Here is a 14,200-nt window from a genome sequence, read left to right as displayed (position 1 = left end):
GTGAGATATGTACAGCAGTATGTCCAGTGCACAAAAATAGATTATGGGAACGAGAACCTGTTCTTCGTAAATTCACCAGCCCACACAGCAGAGTAACTACTCAAACATTGTCCCACTGGATCAAGACCTGCTTGCAAAGAGTACATAGGTGTGGATACAGATGTTTATAAGGCTCGCACAACACAGGAAGCAGCAACTTCACTGGCTGCCAAGACAGATCTTCTAGTCAACCAGATCCTAGCCAGAGCTGGTTGGTCATCAGAGAAAGCTTTCAGGTTTTACACAAAACCTCTTGAAAGCACAAGAACTTTTACTCAGGCAGTCTTACAAGATAACTCACTAGATACATAATGAACTGCCTCCAAAACCATAGAACTGGAAATACAGAGATGGATGGTTTATGCATGAAGTCATTCCCCACATGTAGAAAAAGAGAATAAAGGTCATAAGACATGGTGTGTCAGTGTTCAGAAGCAGTATTCAGTCTTCATGTTATGTATGTTGAGTGTGCCAAATGTGGCTGCTTGACTTCAAAATCTCATGTAGTAACAATCAAAGAAATATGAAATAAAATAGATTAAACAAGAACACACCATTTTGAAGTTTGATCCTTATTTTATGAATAATTCAGGAAGAAGTTTTGACATGCCCTCCTCACTCACCCAAACTTCAAACAGAAGCATTTAAGTTCACTTATTTAATCTACTGAGAGTAGCCACATTTACAGCTTTGAATACTAAACTGACTGCACATGCACAAGCGGGATCTCATCTAATAACTTCCTCCTAAATATTCAGAAAACACAGATCACAATTCAAACAGTAAGTTCTTGGTTAGCTGACTATTGAACATGTAATTTGAAGAAAAACTTTCCTTTAAAAACACTGGATACATATTACAAAAAGGAACCAATGGGAATTGAATCTGTCATATAAGTATCTCTTGATTTTGATCAAATTCAATTAGTATTGTCTGCCTAGGACTACTGTAAAAGTGGATATTTTTGCGCGACTAATTTGTCGCATTCGGCTCGGTAAGAAGAGTTTCACATGTTTTTAATTCCATGGAATCAGGACAGTACAGAACATATTATGGCAAGCAAAAATATTCGCACACTCTTATCTTCACACTAGTTTCTGGTTGCGAGAAATGAGCAAAAATTTCCACTTTTACAGACCAGTACTTACTTAATACTACAATATCCAAATGTCAAAACCTGGCCTGGGTATTTGTTCCAAGTTACTTGTGTCACTGCCAGCAACTAGTGATAGCCTGGTGGTAGTATGGCTGCCCAGGAAGCAGTAGATGACAGATGTGTTTCCTACTACATCCTTTTCTGACATGTTTGTTAAAATATAGATCAACAGTTGCGATCTTATGAATACATTTGAACAGACGTTGACAACTGATTTAAATCTTTCAGAGCACATTTTCACCCCTCTGTACTGTAGTAATCTCTTGATTTGTGCAAACTTACCTGTTCACACTTTCTTGTGTGTTTGCGAGGGTATAGGTCTTTGCTGTTTTATTTCTGTTTTCCACATGATATAAGTCCTGTTTTTTCTTTAACACATCATCTATTGATTCTGTTTCAGGTTCAAGGTTACTGAAGGAACTGAAGAAGCTGGATGATAAAGCACTGCTAGTGGAAGTCCAATTACTTGAGAGCAAGGTCTATCATGCTCTCAGTAATTTACCTAAAGCAAGGTAAATGTTACAGTGTGTCTCTCTATCCATAGTGCTGTAACGTCATTCTTATCAGTTATGAATTTAAAGGGAGTGTCTCACAATTGTACTCATTGCTTGAATGGGCATTTGATAATGAATTTCACAAAGGGTATTAAGTATAACTAAGAAATTTTCTTAGTCTGCCCATCTATCCCAACTCGTGTTATCACTATTTGAGAAAAATTGTTCCACAGGTTTTCGTGGTACCTAGTATGAAAACCCTACAGCATTGTATAATATATGGTGAGAAGCAACAAGGTCAATTGTCACTGAACCTGGGCTAAAAACTACATTTCAAATTGTTACTTTAACTTGGGTATTCAGAAGTAATATTTAATGGTAAAAATGGCATAATGCATAACTATAGTTTCCTAAAAATGAATCCTGAAAAATTCAGAGATAAAGGTCAAAGTTCATTGTACTTTTACACAACAACAACAAAACACAGACAAACTAGGATTGTCTGATGCTATTAACATGATTTGGTGGACTACATACTTGTAGGTAGCTATAGATTATTTGCATGTGTCAGTTCAGATTATGGTCAAGATTCTTATTTGTAGCCATCACTACAGCCAGGAACGCCTTGTGACAATATGATTGCATCCCCCAGTAAGTTGATTCAAGAATATACTTTATATTAAGCAGTTTTACACCAAAGCCACGCTGTACCACATTATGTGTGGCTGTATTTCGTGACAGATTTTACTTATTTTGTATGGAGGTGTATCGTTACAAAATCTAGCTACCTATAACTTAGTGGTAGCACCTTCTTCCATCTTTATAAACACAAAAAGATTGATTGAGGGCTGACCTGCATGTGCACTGTACTAGCCACATTTCTGGGCAGATTTTGTTCTATTTTTGCACAAGGGTTGATCTGAACCCCTCTAATTACAGTATATACCAAAATAAACTTTGCGTTAAATTTACGTGTAACGCAAGCGCCGATCGGTACTGCGTTAATCTTTCTGCGTTACAAAATTAACGATCACCGTGCGTGAATGATCGTTACAGATCGTTACAGATCGTTACTGTGCGTTACAGATCGTTACTGTGCGTTAAGATTTTTAGATCTTGCGTTAGCGGACTTGTCATGTGGACTGGCAAGAAATCTCGGAAATTGCGAGACTCGGAGATGCCTCGGTTAAGTAACTGTCGTTCGTAATATTTACTACGGACAATTTCCTGCCGGCGGAAGGCATTTAAATAGCGATATCAAATACCGAAAAGATTTTGTAGTTGAGCAGAACTCCCCTGGCAATGTCGTATTGTCATGGTCGTCAAATTTGTACTCATGGGCGCAGTCAATGGAATCGGGCAAGCAAAAATTTCGAAGCCACATTTTTCCCCACAGCCAACATATTCCGTCGAACATTGAACCCATGAAATCACGCATACGCAAGCCTAAAACTAACGCCGACTGTCTAACGTTAGCGATGTCACGATTTCAACAACAGTCAGACACTTACTCAATTCAGGAAGGTGCAAAAGTCCATTTATATTCCAATACACAACGTGTGTCTCGCCGAATAACTGGTGGTAGTGTGTGGTGACAAAGCCGAGTATTTCGGCAGTAAAAGTAGCTGCAGCAGAAGAAAATGTCTACCACTTTCTGCTCGCATTATTACACTGCCAGCAGGTGAGTCAAGTGGTGACTTGATAGGCACGCTTCACATGAAAGTTTACCCAGAAACATGAAAAATCCCACGATGCCAAGGTGCCAGAGTGGGGAATGGGGACGGGTGGAGAGAGAGAGATACCAATCAACAGAAGAAACCGCGCCTTACTGGCGCATTCTCGGAGGTCATGAACAGTCTGGGGTCTTGGAGATGAACAGAGAAGGAATGTTTAATTAAAGATAGCTCAAGTCGAAGACCCAGGATTACAAACGTTGATTCTTTTTTTTTTTCTCCTTTCATTTATCATGCCTTCACGTTTAGAAATGGTTGCACTCCTTAAAAAAAAAAAAAAACTCTCCTGCGATTTTTAAAACGTCACTCTTACCATGAAAGTGTTACTACGTGTAATACAATAGTTAATACTATACCTATTGCTTTAATCATACAATGTATCTGTATAACACAAATTTGACTACCAATGACAATAAAAGATACTTGTATTTGTTTTGTGCGGAGATTTTTTTGTCTTTATCCTGACTAGTTCCTATGAAATTTCTAATGTTTTTACGGCAGCATCAACAGCCTAAAATAAATTACTGAGAGATTTATAGATAATGAAATTTTTGGCAACCATCCATTTGAACGTCAGGCATGAAAAGCTCCTGATATTCAGCAAAAACAACTCAACAGATCAGAGACAAAGTTCCTTCAAATTTTTGAGAAGTAGCACGCAGATTTGCTGGGCGTGGTAGGGTCCATGCTTTGAGATCGTCACAATCGTGTTGTCACCAGGGAGGTGGAGTGTCTCTCTTCCACCTCCCTGTTGTCACGGAGTATCGGGAAGTTCTCACAAACTCCAGGATCACCCCTCCCTGCCAACTCCATGTTGCTCCCAGGGAGGCGGGAAGAGTCTCTTCCCACCTCCCTGTTGCTCCCCAACGTGCATTGTGAATGCGTGGCGTTTCTTGTCACCGTCAGTACCCGAGGCTGCTTTGTATTTGTCTTGGAATATTGATTCTTCTTGTCATAACATGAGTGTAGTAATCGTTTTGCATGGCTATGTCAAAAATTGTGATACAACGTGTACTCAACTCGTCTTTGTGATTTTTTTCTTCAGTCCAAAAGGAAGACAAAATAGTAGCATGACGTTTGCAATTGTTCGAAAGGTCTGATTTTGATAACTCACAGACTACTCAGTAATCACCCTTGTTTTCCAGCTCCCAGGCCCTCCAATTTTATTATAGCAATCCACACGCGCGCGCAAATTCCTTTGCCATATAATGTGGTTTTGCCAGCCAGCTGTCGGAATGTGCTTTGAAGTTACATTTCAGCCTGGCCTGGCTGGCATGAATGGGTGTCGAGTTTCAATCAATACCTACTGTTGTTTTATTCTTGTATTTGAACATGTCGTTTCACCTGACAACACACGGAGATCGGGAAGGTGTAGGGCCAGGGAAGAGGTTTTTGTTGTGTGTTGCAACCTAATCCGGGCAATTAACTCCAGAGGGCAATCCCCCCCCCCCCCTCCCCGCTAAATACTGGTTAATGGTAAGGTTAGAGTAAAGATTAGGGTTAGGTTTAGGGTGAGGAGTTTGGGTTATGGTTAGGATTAGGGCCAGGGGAAGGGTCCGGGGTAATTGCCCAGGAAGAAAAGAGGGACGCGCTTTTGTTCTTGGTCAAATCGATTTCCTAGGTGATGCTGTGGAGCTAGAAAGGAACAAAAAAAGCAATTATGATGTCTGGCGTACTTCCGGGACGTCTTATTTTTCTTGCACTCTGAAATTTCCTATTGTTTGGCGTTATCAGTGTCGTTAATTGTTATATAGTTACCCTCTTTCGCATTATAAACTTAAAGTCCATAGAACATTCATACGCATTAAGATCACACTCGAAAAGCTATACTGGTGTATAGTTTGAACACAGCAAAATGAAATAACGAATATCCCGCAGATTTACCAAAATTATGCGTCATGTGGGTCCATTTATTTTCTTCTTTTTTTTTTCATTTGTCTTCTTGTCGATGTGGGGGGTATAGATTCAGGATATACTTTTCCTTTTCCCCTTTCGGCCCGGTGCGATTACTCCTGGTGCTGACATTCTTTCTGCTCGTCTTCCGATTATACTGTTGTTGTAAATAAATGCGCATGGAGCCCCAGCTGTATCGCACAAAAAAAAAAAAAAAAAAAAAAGAAGTCTATCTAAAGTTGACCTTCAAGTATATGTACTTAAGTAAAATCTGAATCAATTAGCCATGGTACGGGTTTGCGGTTTCAATCCCCTCGAAGCCCGATATTTGCCTTTAAGCAAGACACTTTATCCACAAAAGGCCAGGGCTCCACACTAACTTTTATTTCGGTGGCCCGATCGGGCCACTAAAATGATTGATTTTTATTTTTTGGTGGCCCGAAAAGAAAAACAAACAAGCAAAACTATCGGTCCTACTAAACATAGAAAAATAAATATCAAGTATTACTGAAGTGATACAGGTACCCACGTCTAAAATAAGGAGAAAATTTAATCATCTTATACCGTTATTCTGAGTTCTATATAGAGGTGGGCTATAGAGGGTGACATTTTCAGAACATGCTCATCACACCCTAGTTTGATGACTTTGTGCCTACTGACACCATTTCTGAAAAAAAGAACGAAAAAAATGCGAAATCCAGGGTGCCCCGGCTGAAATCGTTAAAAATCCAAGATGGCCGCCGTTTCGGCTTAAAAAAGACATTTTTGGCTCTAACTCGGCTATTTTTTGGTCAATTGTGATGGTTTTGGTGTCTAACCCCATGTTTTAGGGGTCAAGGAAATGGAATATAATGATGATTTTAGCGTAAAACTAGATCTTCCACATGATACTAACCTTTGTCCCATATTCAAGGTTAAATTTTCTTTGCCTTTACCCCTACCCCACCCACCATTTTTTCACTTTTTTTCTGCATTTTTTTCAAGTCATCTTATCTACCATACTCTCAATAATAAGTTCTAGCTATCAATCTGGTTTTTCTACCAACGATACAACAAGAAATACACAAATAACTTTCGTTATACATGTATGTGTCATGCAGATACCGGTATGTGGCTGGTGCATTCAGGATGCATGGTAACTGTGCAACCAGTGCTAATACTGTTTCTGCTTTATAGTGCCCATCGACATTTGGTCATTAGACCTTTAACGAAAGTCAAAGTGTACAATTCTACAGTAGGTAGTACAATTTTGTAAAATGACTTGAATAAGCCTTCACATATGTCAATTGTCCAGCACCATACTTGACTGGTTGATGTACATTGTATCTGGCGTCTTGCCTAGAAAACACATTTTTACCATAACTCAGTCATTTTTTTCATCTTTTAGCCTAGTTTTGGTGTTTCACCATCACCACTTGGTCCCTTATTTCTCATGCCTGCTTTTCCCTACCATGTACATTGTACGGTATATTGCTGTACTTTTAAAAAGCAAGAGTCCTCATGTTTGATGGGAAATTTGATACCATTTGGGTGATTATCCAACCAGTTCTATGACAAACAAATGTTATGTACACTGTATGTTCTTCACATAGCATCATAATGGTAAAGTCATCATCTCACTCTCAGTGACTGAAAGTGCCTAAAGCTGAGGTAATTAATATCTGTTGACTTTATCTGTTATTTCCAGTCCCTAGGTTCTCTTTTCCATTTCCAAAATGTGACCCAAGCACAACAAGCAGTTAGAGTACCGGTATGTGCATAGGCTGTCTGTTACAGAAACTTAAAACATGGGGAGGCCCATTAATTAACAAAGTTGACGAACTCAAGGAATGCCTACATTGTAGATACCAGAGATCTCACCAAACTCAGAGCTATTTTACGTGGAGAGCTGTCATACCGCATACTCATATCCCATCGAGATTATTGTGCATCAACAAGTGTATAAGGTCTTGATACCAAATCTCTGAGATGGAAGTAAAGATGAACTTGACTCTTCTAGCGACTGGAGGACAGTCTGATAATCTCCCTGCCCCTGATCTGCTTACCGAAGATGACATGGTGAATGCATTCAATCTAAAGTCAACCAATGGCATCATACAACCAACTGCCCATTCCAACCTTGAAGAAATTGTTGATAGTTAACTGGGCATCAATGATTCTGCATTGCGATATTGGATTACATACACGTACAAAGGTGCACGAAACTGGCACCTTGGTATGTGTTGAGACCAAGAGCATGGAATCAAGCATATGGAAAGAATGAAAGGGACAGATCAGCATCAGCACTAGTGATGCCCAAAGCAAGCTGATGTACAGACAGTACTGCTGATGCAGATTCTTCCATAATGTACAATATATGGGCTCATGGGATGCATCATCCAGCCGAAACATTACCTTTGTGCTGGACAATATTGGCATATCATAGAAGGCTTATTCAAGTCATTTTACAAAATTGTACTACCTGCAGTAGAATTGTACACTTTGACTATTGTTAAAGGTCTAAAGACCAAATGTCAATGGGCACTTTAATGCAGAAACAGTATTAGCACTGGTTGCACAGTTACCATGCATCCTGAATGCACCAGCCACATACCGGTATCTGCATGACACATACATGTATAACGAATTTTTGTGTATTTCTTGTTGTATCGTTGGGAGAAAAACCTGATTGATAGCTAGAACTTATTATTAAGAGTATGGTAGATAAGATGACTTGAAAAAAATACAGAAAAAAAGTGAAAAAATGGCGGGTGGGGTAGGGGTAAAGGACAAAGAAAATTTAACCCTAAATATGGGAAACAGGTTAGTATCATGTGGAAGATGAGGTTTTACACTAAAATTAACACTATAATCCATTTCCTTGACCCCTAAAACATGGGGTTAGACACCAAAACCATCTCAATAGAGCAAAAAATAGCCGAGTTAGAGCCAAAAATGTCTTTTTTAAGCCAAAACGGCGGCCATCTTGGATTTTTAACGATTTCGGCCGGGGCACCCTGGATTTCGCATTTTTTTCGTTCTTTTTTTCAAAAATGGTGTCAGTAGGCACAAAGTCATCAAACTAGGGTGTGATGAGCATGTTCTGAAAATGTGACCTAAAATTGACCCTCTATAGCCCACCTCTAGTCACTTCTAAGATTTCGCAAATAGGCTTATAGATTATTATAAGTTGATGCCTATTAAATTGGTCAAAATTTACGCTTGAAATGAGAAAGTGGGAGCATTTGCAGACATTGTAAACATCTGACATTTGTTTTAGCATCGTAAAGAGCCAAAAAATTACCGTTATTTATTTCTGGTGGAAATTCAAGCAATCATTCAACATTTACAAGTATTTTAACACCTTCCGGAATGTAAAACCAAGCAACCGACATTCATTCTATCATCTTACGGACCTGAATATCATCCTTATTCATTTCCGAACGTGAAAGCAAACATCCGCTCTTTATTTTATCATCTAACTGAGCCGATTGATACCGTTTATAATTTCCAAATGTACAAGCAACATTCTGTTACTTATTTTAGCATCGTACGGAGCAGAATATTACCGTTATTCATCTCCAAATTCAAAAGCAAACGCCCGACATTTACTTTATGATCGAAGGAGCCGAATGTTACTGCTGTCCACTTCCGAAAGTGAAATGAATCATCTGACATATTTCAGCATCGTACGGAGCCGAATGTTATACTGTTTTTCACATTCAAACGTCATCCGACATTACATTTACCATCAAACGCAACTGAATGTTATTGTTATTCATTTCGAAATGTTAAATTTATAGCAAATGTCTGATATTTATTTTAGCATCTTAATTATGGAGCAGAATGTTACTGCTTGTCACTTCCGAACGTTCAAGCAATCATCTGAAATTTATTTTGGCATCTTATGCGCTTAGAAACATCAGTATTAAGCGCTATATAAATGTTATTCATTATCATTATCTTCCGAAGCCGAATGTTATTGAGCACTATTTACTTTCGAACGTAAAAGCGAACATTCGGCATTTCATCGTAGTACGGAGCTGAATATCACTGTTATTCATTTCCGAACGTCAAAGGGATCATTCGACATATATTTTAGTATCTTCCGGAGCTGAATGTTATTGCCATTTACTTTTGAACGTAAAAGCGAAGATCCAGCAATTATTTCATCATCGTACTGAGTTGAATACTATTGTTATTCATTTCCGAACGCCAAAGCAAACATTCAACATTTATTTTAGCATCTTCCGGAGCTGATTGTTATTGCTATTTACTTTCGAACATAAAAGTAAACATCAGATATTTATTTATCATCGGACGGAGTTGAATACTATTGTTATTCATTTCCGAACGTCAAAGCAAACATTAACTTCACCATCAAACGCATCTAAATGTTACTGTTATTCATTTAATTTTAAATTTAAAAGCAAACATCCGACAGTTATTTAGCATCGTATGGAGCAAAATATTACTGTTATTCACTTCCAAACGTAAAAACAATCATCTGACATTCATTTCAGCATCTTCTGGAGCCGAATGTTATTGCTATTCATTTTCGAAAGTAAAAGCAAACATCCAACATTTATCTTGTCGTTGTACGAAGTTTATTATTATTGTTATTCATTTCCGAACGCCAAAGGGATAATTCGACATTTACTTTAGCATATTCCAGAGCTAAATATTATTATTATTTACTTTCGAACGTAAAAGTAAACTTCCGGCATTTATTTTATCATCGTATACGGAGTTGAAATTCATTATCATTTATATCCGACCGTCAAAGCAAACATTCGACATTTATTTCAGCATCTTCCGGAGCCATATTTTATCCCTATTCATTTCCGAACGCAAAATCAAATATCTGACATTAATTTCAGCACCGTACGGAGCTGAATCTTACCATTATTCATTTCCAAAAGTATGAGTAAACATCCGACATTTATTTTTGTATAATACGGAGTCGAATATTACCGTTATTCATTTCCAAAATTAAGAGCAAACATCTGACATTCAATCTAGCAGCTTTACAGGCCTCGAAATAGGATTTTGGAGGGGCAAGGCCATTTAGAAAAGGGCACTTTTTCCAAGAGGCCAGGGCACTTAAAGGACAAGTTCACCTTCATATACATGTGGATTGAGTGAAGGCAACAATGTTAGTAGAACACATCAGTGAAAGTTTGGTGAAAATCCGATAATCCGTTCAAAAGTTATGAATTTTTAAGATATCTGTGCAATCACTGCTGGAGGAGAAGACTACTACAGTGTATGATGTCACATGCGTACAACGATATAAGGAAAATAAAAAGAGAATTTCACAAAAGTTGACTTTTTGAATGAAGTGTACATTTCTTCGACTTGTTACTGACTTATGTTAGGGGTAATATTATTCCCCCTGACTTCTGAAAGAGAGAAGTCGAGTGTTGCGTGTTAGTCTATTATGTGAGAAAAGTGAGAATATCTTGAATTTTCTTGATACTTTCTTTGTATAGTTGTACTCATATGACATCGAAGCTATAGTAGTCTTCTCATCCAGCCGTGACTGAGCAGATACTTCAAAAATTCATAACCTTTGAACGGATTGTCCGATTTTCCTCAAACTCTCATTGATGTGTGCTACTAATATTGCTGCATTCACTCAACCCACATGTCTGTGAAGGTGAACTTGTCCTTTAAGTCAGTCAGAGGAGCACCAAGGCCACATTGGAAAGGGCATGTTTGGTGTTTATGAAAAAAGAAAAGAAAAACAAACCGAGAAAAACTAACACACACACACACACACAAAGTGCAACACACAACAAAAACCTCTTCCCTACAGCTGTAACACATTCCCGATCACCGCGTTTCTATCAGGTGAAACAACATTTTTTAAAACAGGAATAAAACAACAGTAGGTATTGATTGAAACTCGACACCCTTTCACACCCAGGCTGCCATGAAACTTCAAAGCACATTCCGACAGCTGGCTGGCAAAACCACAAGGCAAAGGAATTTGCGTGCGCGTGTAGATTGCTATGATTAGTCTGTGACAGACAGTTCATGACCTCCAAGAATGCGCCAGTACGCACGGTTTCTTCCGTTGATTGGTCTCTCTCTCTCTCTCTCCACCCCTCCCCATTCCCCAGTCTGGCACCCCTTGGCATCGTGGGATTTTTCTTTTTTCTTGGTGAACTTGGAGTTCACTCTTTACTCTATCTGAATATGCGCTGCCTAGCTAGTACGTACGTACATGGGCATTTCCACAGTAAATGGGTAGTTTTAGGTTGGAAAAACATGAAAAATTAAAATTGTCTTCAGAGTATCCATATTTCAGAGTTTGGTTGCCTAATACCTATATTAAATATTTTTAAGTAGGAAAAGATAACTTTGTATTCAAATAGAGCTTGAGTGGGTATGTAAGTAAGACATGTGTAATAGCTATGGGGCGAACGCGTGTAACACATAGAGTAGGACAGAAATATTGGAATGATGGATTCCTCATACAAAGAATACAAATATTGATTTCAAATCATCTGACACTATTTATTGTGCTGATACATTATGATAAGAACAATTTAGGGTGTCCATATTTGTGAAAACATTCATTATTTGTGTCATTTTGAAGTGTGCATTCATGATTAATGCCAGAAAATTTGTGCATCATATCCAAAAGGTGAGATCATGTTTGTACTAAGTTCCTCCATAATCGGGCAAACTGTTGTCATATTCATATCTGTATGGGTGCATGTGTGTGTGAGGAAAAGCCAAAGCTTCATTGGCATAGAGTTTCTTGAAATTCCAAAGTACATGATATGACATGTATCACTGCATTAGTGGTGAACGTATGTAACACAAGAGTAGGACAGAAACTTGAACTTTACAGAGTTTTTTAATTTCCAAGGTATACAATACACTCCCAATCTCCAGTATATTGTGTAGTTCATTTTAAACCCCAATGTGCAGTACATTGTATATACAAAGGCTGAAATATCGAAATACTGTATGCAAAGGAGCATTTTGCTGTTGTCATTGGGTCAGCAGTTACCATTTCGTGTCCATTACACCTTGAATTGATATTCCTACATACACATACATGTAAATCAAGTGGATTGTATTTGCCTGTCCAAATTTAAAACTAAAGTGATTTTTTTTTTTACTGATACAAAATTACATACAAATGTATTGATACAGTTTATAAGGAATTAACTAGAATTTCAGTCATCACATCCCAAACTCAATCAACACACAGGCTTTGGAAACAAGAATTAAAACTTGCATTGTTCATTTTTCTATTGCATTTAATGTCCATCAGCCACAGTCAGAAACATAAAGCAGTTAATGTACCAATAGCTGATATCAATGTGAAAAGAAACTTATTTGATAACTAGTGCAACAGTTAAATCTATTCATTTCAATTTACATTCATTTGAAAATGAATAGTTGTAACATTCATTACGGAAATAATCCTAATAGGAAATCAATACACAAAGAATGACACTTTCTGAATTGTTCAGTGTTTCTATAGTAGCCATGATATAAAAAATCATGGGCGTACATACTCGAGCAGGATTTGAACCTACGACCCCCTGATCTCCGGACAGGCGTCATCTCCACTAGACCATCGAGTTTCTGCCTGACAGCAGAAAAAAAAATTAATAAATCATGGACGTACATACTCGAGCAGGATTTGAACCTACGACCCCCTGATCTCCGGACAGGCGTCATCTCCACTAGACCACCGAGCTTCTGCCTGACAGCAATGAAAACATCTTGACAGAAAAATTCCATGAATTTGAAAGCACCCTTTTCTTTGCCTGCCAATTCAATGCAGTGTACATTTTTATATGGTGTATCTAGGCTCATACAGGCTCCATAAACAAGAATTAAACTTGCATTGTTCACTCTTCTATCGCCTTAATGTCCATCAGCCATAGTTAAGAAACATATTATTATCAAGAATAATACTGATATCTCCTTATACTTTCGGCTTTATTGCAAACATTTTAAATGGTAGGATATTGTGATACAACAGACTGACACTATATGCATCAAATGTGATATCTTGAACATATTTCAAATCACTGCTCCCAAAGGTAAACTGGACCTTTAATGTAAATCAGTCACAGTAAGAAACATAAAAAAGTTAATGTGCCATCAACTGTTTTTGAAGAATAACACTTTCCGAAATGTTCAGGTACTGTCGGAGAACTCTTAACTTTACAATCTATGCGTTGATTTGTAAATTAGACACAAAAAAAAAAAAAACACACGCACAAAAAAACCCACCCTTTTTATGTGCCCGCCCATTCGATACATATGCATTCAAATGGTGTATAAGGCCCATCCTGGAATTTCAGTCATCATATTCCAAACTCAATCAACATACAGGCTCTGAACACAATAAAAACTGACATTGTTCGTTCTTGTATCGCCTTAATGTTCATCAGCCACAGTAAGAAACAAAGCAGCTAATGTAACAACTTTTTTATTCAGTTGTATCCCTGTTTATATCTTGCTTTACAACAAAAGGGATGGTAAGTATTGATTTAGGTGATGACTCAGCTTTTAACTTTTTGAAATAGCATATAGGTTCTCTTAAAGGCATTGAAAGTTTACTTAAGTGAAAATCAGTTTTGAAAAGGCTGAGATATCCAAAAAGAAAGTTGAACAAAGTGATCCTCATAAAAGTTGAAACCCAGATCTTCTATTTAATTAACATTGGTTTAATTTGTGGTTTCATACCTCAGCCATTTGAAGACCATGTTTCATAAGCTAAACTTTGAATTCCTTGTAGAATTGTATGCTCATAAAAATTTCATAAGTGGTTTCTTAGTACATTGTATCTTGCAAAAAATTAAAAGCTCAAGTCATATCTGATATAGTTTACAACTTGAAGAAAAAACAACAACAACTGCTGTCTTGTGGTG

General features: G+C 37.7%; 1 protein-coding gene across 1 annotated transcript in view; it reads left to right on the top strand.

The window, feature by feature from the left end:
* LOC139737941 (26S proteasome non-ATPase regulatory subunit 11B-like) overlaps positions 1–14,200 on the top strand; it is a 232,528-nt gene that overhangs the window by 79,427 nt on the left and 138,901 nt on the right. The window contains exon 5 of the mRNA XM_071648606.1: positions 1,596–1,707. Coding sequence (XP_071504707.1) covers positions 1,596–1,707 — 112 coding nt within the window. The remainder of the gene's footprint in view (positions 1–1,595; positions 1,708–14,200) is intronic.

Source organism: Diadema antillarum, unplaced genomic scaffold, assembly GCF_040938485.1.
Source record: "Diadema antillarum isolate AM-2024a unplaced genomic scaffold, OU_Dant_1.0 seq00000716_RagTag, whole genome shotgun sequence".
Lineage (NCBI taxonomy): Eukaryota > Metazoa > Echinodermata > Echinoidea > Diadematoida > Diadematidae > Diadema > Diadema antillarum.
This window is presented reverse-complemented; position numbering and strand designations above follow the sequence as displayed.